The sequence below is a fragment of the Lissotriton vulgaris genome, chromosome 3_2 (assembly GCF_964263255.1).
Source record: "Lissotriton vulgaris chromosome 3_2, aLisVul1.2, whole genome shotgun sequence".
NCBI classification, from domain to species: domain Eukaryota; kingdom Metazoa; phylum Chordata; class Amphibia; order Caudata; family Salamandridae; genus Lissotriton; species Lissotriton vulgaris.
In genome coordinates this window covers 10639848-10654249 of record NC_141690.1, presented here as the reverse complement: position 1 = coordinate 10654249, position 14402 = coordinate 10639848, and the positions used below count along the sequence as shown (strand labels likewise).

General features: G+C 49.0%; 1 protein-coding gene across 1 annotated transcript in view; it reads left to right on the top strand.

Moving 5' to 3' along the window:
* Positions 1–14402, top strand: part of LIAS (lipoic acid synthetase) — a 193946-nt gene that overhangs the window by 58984 nt on the left and 120560 nt on the right. Inside the window, exon 4 of the mRNA XM_086963967.1 lies at positions 13945–14025. Coding sequence (XP_086820093.1) covers positions 13945–14025 — 81 coding nt within the window. The remainder of the gene's footprint in view (positions 1–13944; positions 14026–14402) is intronic.

The window sequence follows — 14402 nt, the reverse complement described above, 5'->3', positions numbered from 1 at the left end:
ACCATGTGAAGGATATCAGCTGTCAGTCCGCACTCGCAGTATGTTATTCACATTCTCATTCAGTGATCGCAATAGAGGGCCTCCTCAGGCACTCCGCACTCACTGTGTGTGGAGGGGACTCTCCGAAGCAGCACACTGTTGCTGACGGCCTGTCGTACCATTCTCCTGTGACGGCTAGTCTAGCTAAAACTCTCTTTGTGTAACGGTAGCACTGGAAACAGTGTGACGCAGTAGCATAACCCGGCCCCCGCAGACCCCCAAAGCTCTAGTGGTGCCCTCAGCACAGTCCTCCGGTTGGAGAGCTCCTTATTGAGTTAGGAGGGGGCCCCTCCACGTACCTTGCAGGGGGGAGGGGGCTTAAGTTTTGTTACACCAGTGGTGTGATGGCTTCTCAGGCAGAGCTCTCTGTAGGTGAAAGAGAGATTCTCTTGCGCTGCTTTTTGTTATGTTTGAGGTGGACAGCCCCTTAGGCAGAGCTCAGTGTTTCTTCACACCACACGCAGAGCTCAATGGCAAAAGGCGTTCCACACCCTACTCACCGTCTCTTCCACCAAGAAATCCTCTCACAGCCTAACTCTTTCCATCACGCCATCCCAACTCTTTCCAGGCAGAGCCACCATCACTATCTACAATAACGGGATTGTCCTATCTCAATCCACAGACAGGAACCTGGAACTACTAGACAACTTGTTCCCGACTCTCAAAGAGCACCTCTCCAACTCGCGGAACAACATCTCAATTAGGGACACACCTATTACCCCGAACCCCCATCTCCCACCCGCAACTCTTCTATCCCAGTTCAGCACCGGGCAGGTGACTCACGCGCCTCAAACACTGACACAGATTGCTCCCCCTCATACACCACCCACACCCTCACCCCTTCTACCAACTCACGGGCATCCACACTCTTCATCAACACTACTCACACACCTACAGATGGCTTTAACACCCCGCTCACCCCAGACAGCACAGCTGCCTCCCACAACACACCTAACCTAGTTCAACACCAGAACAACACCCCTATTTATAAATCCCCCTCATTATCCCCCCCTATACTCAGCCCCCATTACCCTCGAACTAACCACGCAGAACACACATCCTCTCTCAATCTAACTCCCCCTCCCCACAACAGGGCCACCTCCAATCTCATCTCCCCTCCTACTCTCAGCCCCCACTACCCGACCGGTACCCCCACCACCACTATCAGTCTCCCAGACTACACCTTGATCCGCCCGCCTACCATCAATGCCCTCACCCAGACCGCCAACCTCCTACCTACCTCATCCACTCCTCTCCCGCCCAAAACTTCTCTCCCCCCTAACATCACCCGGTACACTAACACAACACAACCCCGTTCGAACACCAGCCCACCCTCCCATCAGCACGCGAATTCCCTGGTCAGTCATTCACCTTTGACTACCACCCCCAACCCCACCCCCTCCCCCTCCACCTACCTCACGATGGACAACACCCCCTTCACCTACCCCACGATGGACAACATCATGGCCACTCTCTTCCAGATCAAAGAAGACATACACATCATCGAAGAACTACTCTCCATACACCCCATACACCCCTTACCCACCCCCACGCCCCCCCCCCAAACTGGCCACTCCCCCCCCCAGCAGACACCCTCACACACCCGCCCAAATTGGCCACTTCCCCTACGGCCGACACCCACACCCTACACCGGACGTCAATACCTGTTCATAGTCACAACTTCTGCCCTCGGCCCCCTCGCCGTCCCTGCAACCCCGCACACAACTTCACCTCCCAACCCATCTTGTCCTCCGCCCTCCCAATTAACTCTCCCACTCAACTCTCCCCCAACCGGACCTCAATGCCAGCTCGCAATCGCAACAACCGTCCTCGTCGTACCCACAACCCTACTTCTGATCTCGACACACTCACCCTTCTCCGCTCCTATGACCCAGCATCCCAAAATAACACAACCACCCCACACCTCACCATTCCCTCGATACACTCAAATCCCCTTAGACCCCCCACACTAAACAGCAGATCCTCCATCCCCAATAACCTCAGAAGAGTCCCCCTCACTCTTGAACCACCCACCACCCCCAGCACACCCCGTCTCAAATGCACCCTCCTCAATTGTAGATCGGCCTCGAAACATGCCGCCGCCATTGCAGAGCTCCTCTTATCGCGGGACCTCGACATAATCATACTGACTGAAACCTGGCTAACTGAATCTTCTACACCTATAATGGACATTCTAGTTCCCCCCAACTACCACATTATCAGGCTCGACAGATCAGGCCAACTGGGGGGTGGAATCGCATGCATTTACAGGAACAACATCTCTGTTCGGAGAGCCAACTCCGCCTCACTACCATCCCCAACTTCCTGTGAATACATCTGCCTCGACATTATCAGTGAGGGCAAACCGATATGCTCTCTTCACAGCATTTACCACCCTCCCAGGGACAACTTCACCTTTTCCCAACAAATCATGGATATGATCTCAACCAATTCCGGGCGGCAGCTCACCCAAATATACCTTGGGGACTTTAACCTCCACTGGAACGATCGTAATGACGCGGTGGTAAATAGTCTTAAAAATTTCCTCGACGCCCTTAACCTCACCCAAATATGCACAGCCCGACCCACGAGAAAGGCTCTATCCTTGACCTGATCATCTCCAAAGAGGACTCTATCCTACTCGAGTCCATCCAACCCTGTGACTGGTCAGATCACCACATTATCACATTCTTCATCAATGAAAAAGTTAAAGTCAACCCGACTCAACTCCCCAAACCGAAAGTTTGGAAAAGAGACATGAAAAAACTCAACCCAGGCTCTTTGCCCCCCAACAGGCGCAATCTCCTACTTCCACCGACCGACGATACGGACGTTCAAACCCTGACTGACCACTATCTCAATGCTATGACCACAATAATTAATGAGGTTGCACCTATGCAGCTGAAAAGAGTCACTACTAAAATCTCCAACCCATGGTACGACGGGAGTCTCAATGAGGATAGACGAGACATGCGAATGGCTGAACGTATCTGGAGAGCAGCTCCCTCTGCAATGCACCTAAAAGACCTGAAGAAAAAGAGAAACGCCTACTTCAGGAAAATAAAACGTACAAAATCAGACTTCTTCAGCCTCCAGCTCGACCAGGCAAAAAACAGACCGAGAAAACTATTTGAGCTTATCAGATCACAATCCAAGGAACAACCCCAACCACTTAACACTGCGAGTAAAGCACCCTCCTGTGAAGACTTCGCTGCTTTCTTTATCCAAAAAACTGATAACTTAAAAAGCGATCTCCTTATTGATGCAAGCCTCCATTCCAAACCCCAGTGCCCAGCAACCGCAGAACCAAAAAACAATGCTACATGGTCAACCTTTGGCACATACTCGGAAGAAGAAATTGGTAAACTGCTCAACACCCTGAAACCATCCAATCACCTCACGGACCCCTTGCCTGCTTCCGCAGTAAAAGACTTTACCCCTTTGCTTCTCCCTCTCTGGACTAAAATTGTCAACAGCTCTCTCCAACAAGGAAGCATCCCTGACTCCCTCAAAGTTGGTCAAGTCACACCTCTACTAAAAAAGCCCACAGCCGACCCCTCTGACCTCAACAACTACCGACCCATCACCAATATTCCCACCCTCGCCAAACTACTAGAAAAATGCGCACAACTACAATTGACTAAGCACATTGAGCAATTTGATCTCCTCAACCCGCACCAGTCAGGCTTCCGAGCGGGACACAGTACTGAAACGGCCATGACGCACATAATTGACGACGCACTCCAAATGCTAGACCAAAACGACACTTGCCTCCTCATCCTTCTTGATCTCTCTTCAGCATTCGACACCGTTAAACATGAGAATCTGCTAGAACTCCTAAACATAAGAATGGGTTTATCTGGAACTGTTCTCAAGTGGTTCACTTCCTTTCTTCACAACAGGACGCAGAAATTCAAGCGCAACAACCTGATGTCCTCGCCAATACCTGTAACGCTAGGAGTCCCCCAGGGCTCCTCTTTATCCCCAACTCTGTTCAACCTAGTCATGGAACCACTCACCACCTTGCTACAAGCATCCGATGTACACTTTCACATGTACGCTGATGACACCCAACTTTATCTCAAATTACAATCTCCCAATGACATCCTTCTCCTGAACGCAACAATCAGATGCACCCAATCCTGGCTTGCCGATAATCACCTCAAACTCAATGCCCTGAAAACAGAGTTCCTTCTGATCTCACCTCCAGCTAAGAGCTCCACTGCTCAAACCTGGCTTAAACACCTAACTGCACTCAATGTCCAACCCACCATCGTGGACTCAGCAAAATCTTTAGGCATTACACTTGACACCAATCTCAACATGCAGCATCACATCAGCAAGGCAACTAAGGGAGCGAACTTCCAGATCAATACTCTGAGAAAACTTAAACCCTTCCTCCCAGCCAAAGACTTCCAAACCGCAGTACAAGCTATAGTCATCCCCCGAATTGAATACGGCAGCACCGCACTAGTCGGACTCCCCCTAACCACAACCGCACCACTAAGAGCCTCCCTAAACTCTGCAGCGAGACTCATCACTGGGTCTAAAAAGCACTCCCACATTACCCCTGACCTGAGAGCCCTGAATTGGCTGCCATTTGAAGCCAGAATACACCTGAAAATCGCCTGCATGACACACAAGGCGGTTCACCTTAAATCACCCGGTTACCTCGCCCAGAAATTGACAATATCTGGCGGAACCAGAAACACTAGAGGCACAAACAATCTTCTGCTGAAACCGCGAAGATTCCGGAAGGAAAAAACATATAAGCGCTCCTTCTCTGTAATGGCACCTAGGATCTGGAACTCTCTCCCTTCAGAAACCAGGCTTATCCCATCCACTACACTCTTTAAAAAAGAAGTAAAAGCTATCCTCATGGCTAAATACACTTGAACTAGTATCTAGAACTCTGTTAACACTGTACTACATGCTGCTACCTGCTTGACCCCTTTGCCTACTTGTATGAGTAGTCTCCCTCACATACCCCGTATGTAACCTAGTTGTACTGTTTGATTTATTGATGTATCTATCTGACTATGCCCCCTCATATACCTCTCTATGTAACCTATTTGTACTGTTTTGATTTATTGATTTATTTGTATGATTACGCCCCCATCATGTACCCCTCTATGTAACCTATTTGTACTGTTTTGATTTATTGATTTATTGGTATGAGTACGCCCCATCATGTATCCCTCTATGTAAAGCGCTCTGATATCTGCAAAGATCTTGTCCGCGCTATATAAAACTTTTAAAATAAATAAATAAACCCTCACTGTCTATGATGTACCACCTATTGCAGCAAGTACTCGCAGTGTGTGATGGGCAGCCTTAAGCAGACATCACTCGCAGTTTGTGACGGAGCTCCCCAATGGCAGTCGGAGCTCTCTGGACGTGGTGGATAGATTTAGGCAGGTGTCAGTGGCAATATGTGACACAGAGCTCCTCACAAGCAGGCAGCAATCGCTGTGTGTTGAACACGGATCCCTCCCCCCCGGCAGTAATTAGTGTGGGACCTGCAGCCTCTTTCAGATTTGCAGAGTTGGCAGTTTGTGATGGACAATCTCTGTGTGTGACGGGCAGCACGTCAACCACTGTATTTCGTTGTTATCTATTGCCTCGGCTCCTCTTTCCATGAAGACTTGAAGTGCGGGGGGATGTGAGTATTGCCGTGCGAGCATCACATACTTAAGTGCATTCTTGGTTCGTCCCCCCTCACCCCCCTCTATTCATGGAACTTCCTTGGAGCCTTGGTTTCCCATCCTTGCCCTAGAATATTTATGTGGCTTCAGGAGTTTGCACATGTTTTTTTGCTGACATTTGAATTGAGCATATAGTGTGTGTCAGGCATAGATTGCGTCTGTGCCGTACAGGGGACTCATTTCTGTATTGCAGTTTGTTAATTTTCTCACTTTCAGTACCGCTCTGTTTTGCTTTTCCAATGGGCGTGGGAATGTGAACTGTGCTGTACTCGGTGCTTGGGCTCGCTAGAGTGTGTGCATGCTCTGTATTCTTTTAGGTCAAGCCTAGCGCAGCGCGCATGCGCTACTCTATGGGAGACTTCTTGAGCGCACTCTAAACTTCTCCATGTGGGTCTGACTCCTCCCACACATAGGATTGGCTTTTGCGTTTGTCTTTCACTAATGAAAGCGCGCAAATGGCTAAAGGCGGGTGCATGTCCCTCCTTCCTTTTTAGGTCGAGGTAATATCCGGTTTGCCGAAGGCAGACCGGAATTCAGAGATTTAATGTTTCTTAGTGGGACTATTTGTCCCGCCTCAGTTTTTGCCTCTCTCCCATTGGCTGGCTTCCTAAACGGAGGCCAGCCATTGGAAGAGAGAGCCGTCCCTCCGAATAGGCTCCGTCTTTTTCGGATTTGGGGGCGTAAGTTTTGCTGTTCTTTAGACAGTGACGTTGACTGTCACTCAAAACAGCAAAACATGCCTCCAATCCGAAAAGTTTCAGAGTTGCCGGCCGCCATTTTATTTTTTTGTTGTTGTCAGCTAGCCCGTCTAGGACCGTGCGTCCGCGTTACACACGGTCTGTCTTTCTTTTATTTGACCTCTCCCCTTTTGTCCTCCCCTCCCCAATGTGCCGTATTTTTTCCCGCCCCGCCCCTCCGCTGCCTGCCCCGTGCGCCCCACTGCCACTGGAGATGGTGTCTGGAGCCTCTCCCGCCGCCGCTGAGCCCCCGCTCAAGCCGATCCTGGCACGGTCTGTCTTTCTTTTATTTTACCTCTCCCATTTGGTCCTCCCCTCCTCAATGTGCCGTGTCTTTTTCCCGCCCCCTCCCTCCGCCTGCCCCGGGCGCCCCACTGCCACTGAAGACGGTGTCTGGAGCCTCTCCCGCCGCCGCTGAGCCCCCGCTCAAGCCGATCCTGGCTGTGAGTGACCCTCGCGCTGTCTGAGCCGCTCCCACGCACCAGCCCCGCACCCCCGATCTCCCCACCGAGCCGTCGCCTACTATGCTGCTGCTGCCCCCGGGTAGCAAGGGCGCCCAGCCCGCGGACTCTGCCCTGAAGAGGAGCGTGCACCGGCACCGGCACCACCGGCAGGCCGAGGATGCGAGGCTGAGCGCCGAGGGAGGCATCTCCGAGGCCCCGCGCACCATCAAGAAGGTGAGAGATGTAAGTGTAAGGATAACCCGTGCTGATCATGCCGCTCCCGCGCACCAGCCCCGCACCCCCGATCTCCCCCGCCGAGCCGTCGCATGCTAAGCTGCTGATGCCCCCGGGGAGCAAGGGCGCCCAGCCCCCGGCCTCTGCCCTGAAGAGGAGCGAGCACCCGCACGGTACCACCGGCAGTCCGAGGATGCGAGGCTGAGTGCCGAGGGTGGCATCTCCGAGGCCCCGCGCACCATCAAGAAGTTGAGAGATGGAAGTGTAAGGATAACCCGTGCTGATCATAATGCTGTATATCTCTCAACTTTCACCAGAATATTTCGTCCCTGAAATGTTTTAGAAGATTCCACACCCCCTCCCTCCTACCCCCATCGACACACACGCCCAGGTGGATGGACTGACTGACGACACCCTCATAAAGCCGAAAAGGGACATGTATGTACATGCCTCAAAGATTCTAATCAAGGACGAGGCGTTTCACGTTCCGGTATTATACACTGACTCTCCGGTGTCTAACGAGATAGACAACCACTTTAGGAGGTCAATAAAAGCATTGACAAGAGTTCCAATTGCGTCACTGCTATGCCAAATCACATTGCGGGCCTCCTTGCGCATGTTTGCACGCATTCAACCGGTACTGGACTTTATGTTCTTTTTATTATTTCAAATCTCCCCCGCCCCTAGTTTCAAGCAATTGAGCCTTGACGCATTTTCGATCGCCTCTTTGCATCGTTATTGCGTTTATGTGGTGAGTTGTTTTATAGTGAATGTCGTTAATTAAAGTGTCCACTGTTGCACATATTGTTGAGCTGTTTTTCTGTTCAAAATGGTTGTTTTGGTGAACTGTGATCCGGATTTCAGCACTTCAAATCCCAGTCCGGGCCATTGTTTCCCCTTAAAGCCCCATTAACTAGCTTGGGCCTTGCCTGTTCGCTGTGGTGCCCTGGTCCTTCCTCACCTCCTGTTTGGGGTTTTGGGAATGTTTGGAGGAGATCACTTTACAAAAGGCGCTGCAGCCTCTGAGGGATCCCTCTAACCCAAAGCCTGCTCCCAAGTGACACCAGGCTCTCTCGATAGAGACAGGCCAAAGCGGGCCCTCCAACTCCCAGGGGTGCTCCCTTCCCGCTGTCGTGTCTTTTTCCCGCCCCCTCCCGCTGATGAGGTTGCCGCTCTCGTTTCTCTTGTGCCTGGGGAGTTTGGCGGTGTATCAGGAAACTGTTGCCTTTTATGCCAGGTCCATGATGGGCAGTGGAACGAGCGCTAATGAGCCTCGGATAGATTGTTCTTGTTTCTCCTGACAGCTTATGTGTGCTGATCAGCGGCATGAGAGGTAAGTGCCGGTCTTGGGGTGGGAGGTATTTGTAGCATGTTTGTTTGTTGCTTATTGTTAGCATGCATTCCACATCACTCTCAAACACACTACCTCACAACTTTACTCTCACTAGCTCACTCTCTCTCTATCTCACTAGCTCACTCTATCTGTTTCTATCTCACTATCTCACTCTCACTACCTCACTATATCACGACTCACTCCCTCAAAAATTCACTACATCACTCTCTCACTAACTCACTCTCTATCTCACTACCTCACAACTTCACTCTCTCTCTAACTCACTACCTCACTCTCTATCGCACTACCTCACTCTCTCTCTTTCTATCTCGCTAAGTCACTTTCACTCTCTCTTTCACTACCTCACTCTCTCTATCTCACTACCTCACACACTCACTCACTGTTTCTATCTCACTACTTCAGAACATCCCTCTCCCTCACTACCTCACTCTTTCACTACCTCACTCTCTATCTACCTCTCTCTCTCACTACATAACTCTCTCTACCTCACTACTCCACTCTATCTATCTCACTACCTCACTATCTCACAACTTCTCTCTCTCAAAACATCACACCTCACTCTCTCACTACCTCACTCTCTAGCTCACAACTTCTCTCTCTCTCTAACTCACTACCTCAATCACTCTCTATCTCACTACCTCACTCTTTCTATCTCACTAACTCGCCATGAAACCCCTGGGTGTCCGTGCGCTTAAAAAGTTTAGAATAACATAACTCACTTTCACTCTCTTTCACTACCTCTCTCTCTATCTCACTGCATCACAACATCACTCTATGCTTATATCTCACTACCTCACAACATCCCTCTATCTCACTACCTCACTCTTTCACTACCTCACTCTCTATCTCATTACCTCACTCTCTCTCACTACCTCACTCTCTCTCTATTTCAATACCTCACTCTCTCTCTCTATCTCACTACCTTACTCTCTCTCTGCTAATGCAATAGGTATCACATATGCAAAAAAAGCTAATGCCAATAGAAATGACAATGCCATTTATTTAGAGATACAAAAAAGATAAAAAAAATAATAAGCAATACCAATAGTTCTACCTATATTATTGTCAAGACAATTGCATTGTAAATGCTTGTTAATGTTAAATCCCACAGCGTTTTTCTCTCAGGAGCGGGCAGGTGCACGCAGGGTGGCAGCTGCATTCCTTGTGGGTCAGGTTACACACAATGCGCCACGCTTTCGCTTGTTTCTCTCCGATCTTCACTACGGAGCTACTGGGCTCAAATTGCTGGCGCACATTATTTACAAACACGGCTGTATGTACGAGCCAACACTGGACCTATAAGATGCACAGGACTGTCACCCACTCGTTTTGAGGAGATTCACTTTATTGTTAACATTTTGCTGGTGTCCAATAATCTCTTGTCAACTTCTCAATAAAGTCGTTAAAAAAAGGGGGGATGCGCTTTTCGATCACTGACATTACAGCACCTCGTCAGGGGCAATAAACACTATCAAAATCTACAATAAAGCTGTGTTTTGGCTTTCAAAAGTCTTTATCCTGAATCAGAATGTGCTTGCAAGTAGTTATTTGATTTTACGGTTTTTATATATCGCTAACTCTACCCAATGGTATCTGAGTGGTTTACATACATTCTAGTTCCATTACACATGGTCACATTAATTTTTTCGTAGGAAGACCGGCAGGGGGAAATTAAGGGATTAGCCCAGGATCACAGGATGTTGAGCTGAAGCTGAGACTCTGACCTTGTTCCTCAGTTTTGAAGTCCACAGCTCAGGCCGTTACACCGCAACCTCTATTCAATGAATATGGGTACAACCCCGAGAGTGCCCCCGAGGGTCGTCAAGAGTAGTTACAGCCCGCTTTTGTGTAATAAAGCAGCGTAATTATCCTCTCATATTCTAAGTTAGTCATAGTCCTGGCCTGGCATCCTTCAGCCGTAGAAAGCTACCACACAACCGGACACTGAGGGGGTGGTTGGCACAGGGACCAGCGTTCCAGTAGATTACCTCATTGGAGATTCTTCTGGAACAATATGATCCAGAGAATGTCGTCTTGCCTGACAGAGGAATTATTATGGTTGGGAATAAAGCACCTGGTGGGTGGTTTAAACCCGCAGGCAGCCTCGGAGTGGGATATCTGTTGCGCTACCACTTCATGTGTCTGATCCCCTGAAGAGCTGCATTGGTGATGCTCCTGTGTGGCTGCTGAAGACGGTATGTGCATGTGGACGCACAACCTGAAATTATTTTTATTTTTTGTAGTCGCTCCCCGCAATATGTAGTGCCATTATCCATTTCCATATGCGGAACATTAAACCACTAAAGTGCAATATTTTTCTACTTTGCATTATCTTTTGCGGTCAGTTTTTTGCTAGTACCAATTCAGAAACAACGCAGCACCACTTCAACATCACTGCAGCACAACCTCAACAACAGCGCACCATCAGCACAGCACCAAATCAGCATCACTCAGCACCACCTGAGCGCCAACGTATCACCACCACCTGAGCATGACTCAGCACACCCTCAGGGTCACTCATCACCTGAGCACCACCTCAGCATCAGCACCAGAGCAGCTCGACCTCAGCACCAGCCCAGCTCCACCTCAGCACCAGCCCAGCTCCACCTCGGCACCAGCCCACCACCACCTCAGCACCAGCCCACCACCACCTCAGCACTAGCGCAGCACCACCTCAGCACCAGCACAGCACCACCAGGGCCGGACTGGGAACTAAAACCGTCCCTGGCAAAGTGCCCGGCCACCCTCTCCCCCCGCCCCCACTCCCCACTCGGGGGGAGGGGTTGGAGGTGCACCTGAGCGCTTTGCTAGTGCCGGTTTTCGGCCGATTTTGTTGCAGGGCCGATTTTGCAGCTATGCTGCACAAACGGCCCTGTAACAAAATCGGCCCCCAGGGGCTCAAAACCGGCCCCCACCCTTGCGGCGCACCGGGGGATTGCCCGGTGCCCGCTATGGCCAGTCCGGGCCTGAGCACCACCACGAGCACCGCCCCACCTCACCATCAATTCATCACTAACGCAGCACTACTTCAGCATCCGCACTACCGCCGCATCAGCACTGTATCACCTCAACTCAGCACCACTTGAGCACCAGTGCAGCGCCACCGCCTCAGCTTGACTTAGCACCGCAGCACCACTTCAGTATCACTCAGCATCACCTCTGCACCAGCACACCGCCACTTCAGTGCTACCTCCCCATAATTCAGCACCACCTGAGTATCATTTAACATCACCTGAGCATCACCTCCGCATCAGCACACCACCTCCTCAGCACCACTCCGCACAACCTCAGTCTTTCCTCAGAATATGCAATCTGTTGATTCTCTCCTAAAGCCTGTCTGCTGCTCATGTTGTAATTACAGCACTATTTCTCAGCCTCCAACCTCCCATTGTTTATTTCCCCCCAATAACAAAAAAATAAAACTAAAACAAACAAGCATTAGAATAGGCAGGAAGAAGTTGCTAGAATTCTCTCTGACTAAACACTTATAAGGTCCCAAAGGTGAAACCTATTGGCTATGCCAATGTTTGTTTTGCCTTCGAGCACTGGCTGTATAGAGGCGATCGCATGCACAATGTTTCTCCACACAAGAAGTGCCCAATGTTTGTCAATATAGCTTCCCATTCCTTGTGTTCTCTCTTTAGATTAGGCACTCGTATTGTCTGTATCTCCCAGTATCTGTGAGTCCCATGTTTCTTTTCCACTGCACACCCTGCCACATAATTCCACAAGACAAAACCACTCCACGCCACACAATTCCACAACTAACCATCCCAATCTGAATCACGTAATCCCTCTCCACACCACATACATCCACTCCACTCCAAATCAAAACGCATGGGTAAAAGACATTATTTACAACATCAACAGCTCTAACTCTAAAAAATGCTAGACCTAGGGCCAGATGGACGACCATTTATTGCAGTCACAGAGGGGCATTTTGCCCTTTTGTGACCGCAAAAAACGGTAGCAGAATGTACCAACCCTATTTTGAGAGTCGCTAATGTAATAGCTATTAGGAAGGGGCGTGCCAAGGGCGTCCCTTCCTAATAGCGACTCTGAACCCTTTGTAAGAATGCAAAACACTTGCAGTTTACCACCCTCTTCAAGAGGGTGGTAAACCATTCGCAAACGGGAAGGGATGCACCGGGGAACCCTTCTCCTTTGTGAATGGGTGCACGAACATTTATTAAGAGCAGGCAGTGGTCCCAGGGACCATTACCTACCATTAAAAAAGGAAGCAAAAACGTTTAATTTCTTTTTTTTTAAATGCATCCATTTGCCTATAATGAAAACGGGCTGCATTTTTTTTTAACTGCTTTATTAACAAATCAGTCCAAGACATGGAGGTCAGCTGACCCCAGCAGGCCACCAACCCTGGGAGTGCCAGCCATTCCCAATCGGGTCGCAAATTGCAACAGTCTCATTAATATGCATGAGGCATGCAGTTTGCAACCCCATTGGGAATCGTAAACCGTGTCTGACACTGTTGTACATTGATGTTTGCGACTCGCAAGTTGCGACTCGCAATTTAATGCAATTTGTGAGTCGCAGCAAACATCAACGGTCGTACATCTGGCCCTTATTGCATTGAAAATGCTTGTTTCAGTTTACTGTGGGTTTAGCCTATTTGACTGTTATTCTTTATTTTTTTTAAAGTTTTCTGTTGGTAGCAGCATGTTAAAACGTGTTACAGAAATGTTGCTTTATGTATTTAAAAAATAATAATAATAATCTGAAAACATCTAGCTTGGCAGGCCTATGGGGTTTTCACATCCTAAGAATCATAGACGCAACTAGAGGCAAATTTCGGGCGGGGGAGAGGGGCTAATAAAAATTGCGGGGTCGGGGTTAACTGTTCCAGCAATAGGCAGAGTGGAGATTCATGGACTCTATAAGAAGAGGTGAAAAAACAAAGCCTCGTTAACAAGTAAATGGTCTTTTAAAGCCCTGTGAAGTACTCTGGTGCAGCTGCAATAAGATGGACGCCAGACCACAGCAGCTCAAGACCTGTTTGTGTGTGTCTGGGAAGCTGTCTTAAGTTCTGGCTGATGCGCACAACGGGGAGGGAGTGGGGGCTGAAGCCCTTTGAGCCCTATGGGCGTTGCACGCCTGCTAAGAATACATTGTCATTGTCAACGTTTGTAATTGAAGTGTTCCGGGCTCCCCACACCCTGGCGGGAATATTCCATGTTTATGCTTCCTAGGATTCAGAACAAGGACTACAAGTAAACCTTCCAACTCTTCTGCAGTTTTTCACATCTATCTGTGCGGATAAGCTGCAGTCGACCTGCTGTTAGATATATGGTTTGGAACATTTCTATAAAAGAGAACCACTTAATTTTTGTGTGTAGCGCTTGGCATAGCCCCGAGTATTAAAGAAAGATACTTTTTGAATAGAGTTATCATTCTGAAATATTTTTTGTTTGCAGGTGTGTGAAGAAGCACGTTGTCCCAATATTGGCGAGTGCTGGGGCGGAGGAGAATATGCTACAGCTACAGCAACAATTATGGTGAGTTCCATCCAGCGCTGGTACCATTAAAATCTGGTCAGTAGATTTTGACAATAGGTAACTTTAGTAGGTATGGGATAAACAAGTTGGCTGTGTAGCACTAAACACCCAATCTAAATGATACCCTCAATTGATTTTAGTAGATCAGGAGCACGGTATTTCCGCATCCCACGTTATTATGCTCCTTTAATATACTTGCCTTCCTATTTGTTTTAAACCTGTTCTTAATCTTTGTTACTCCATGACACAACCTTCATTTTGAAACTGTGTTACATTGAGCATAGACCGCACTCCGCACATTATAGCTTTTAACATTAATCTTTATTGTTCTTTTAAAAACCTGATTGCACTGTTAGCATGCTTACTTGAAATCTCTG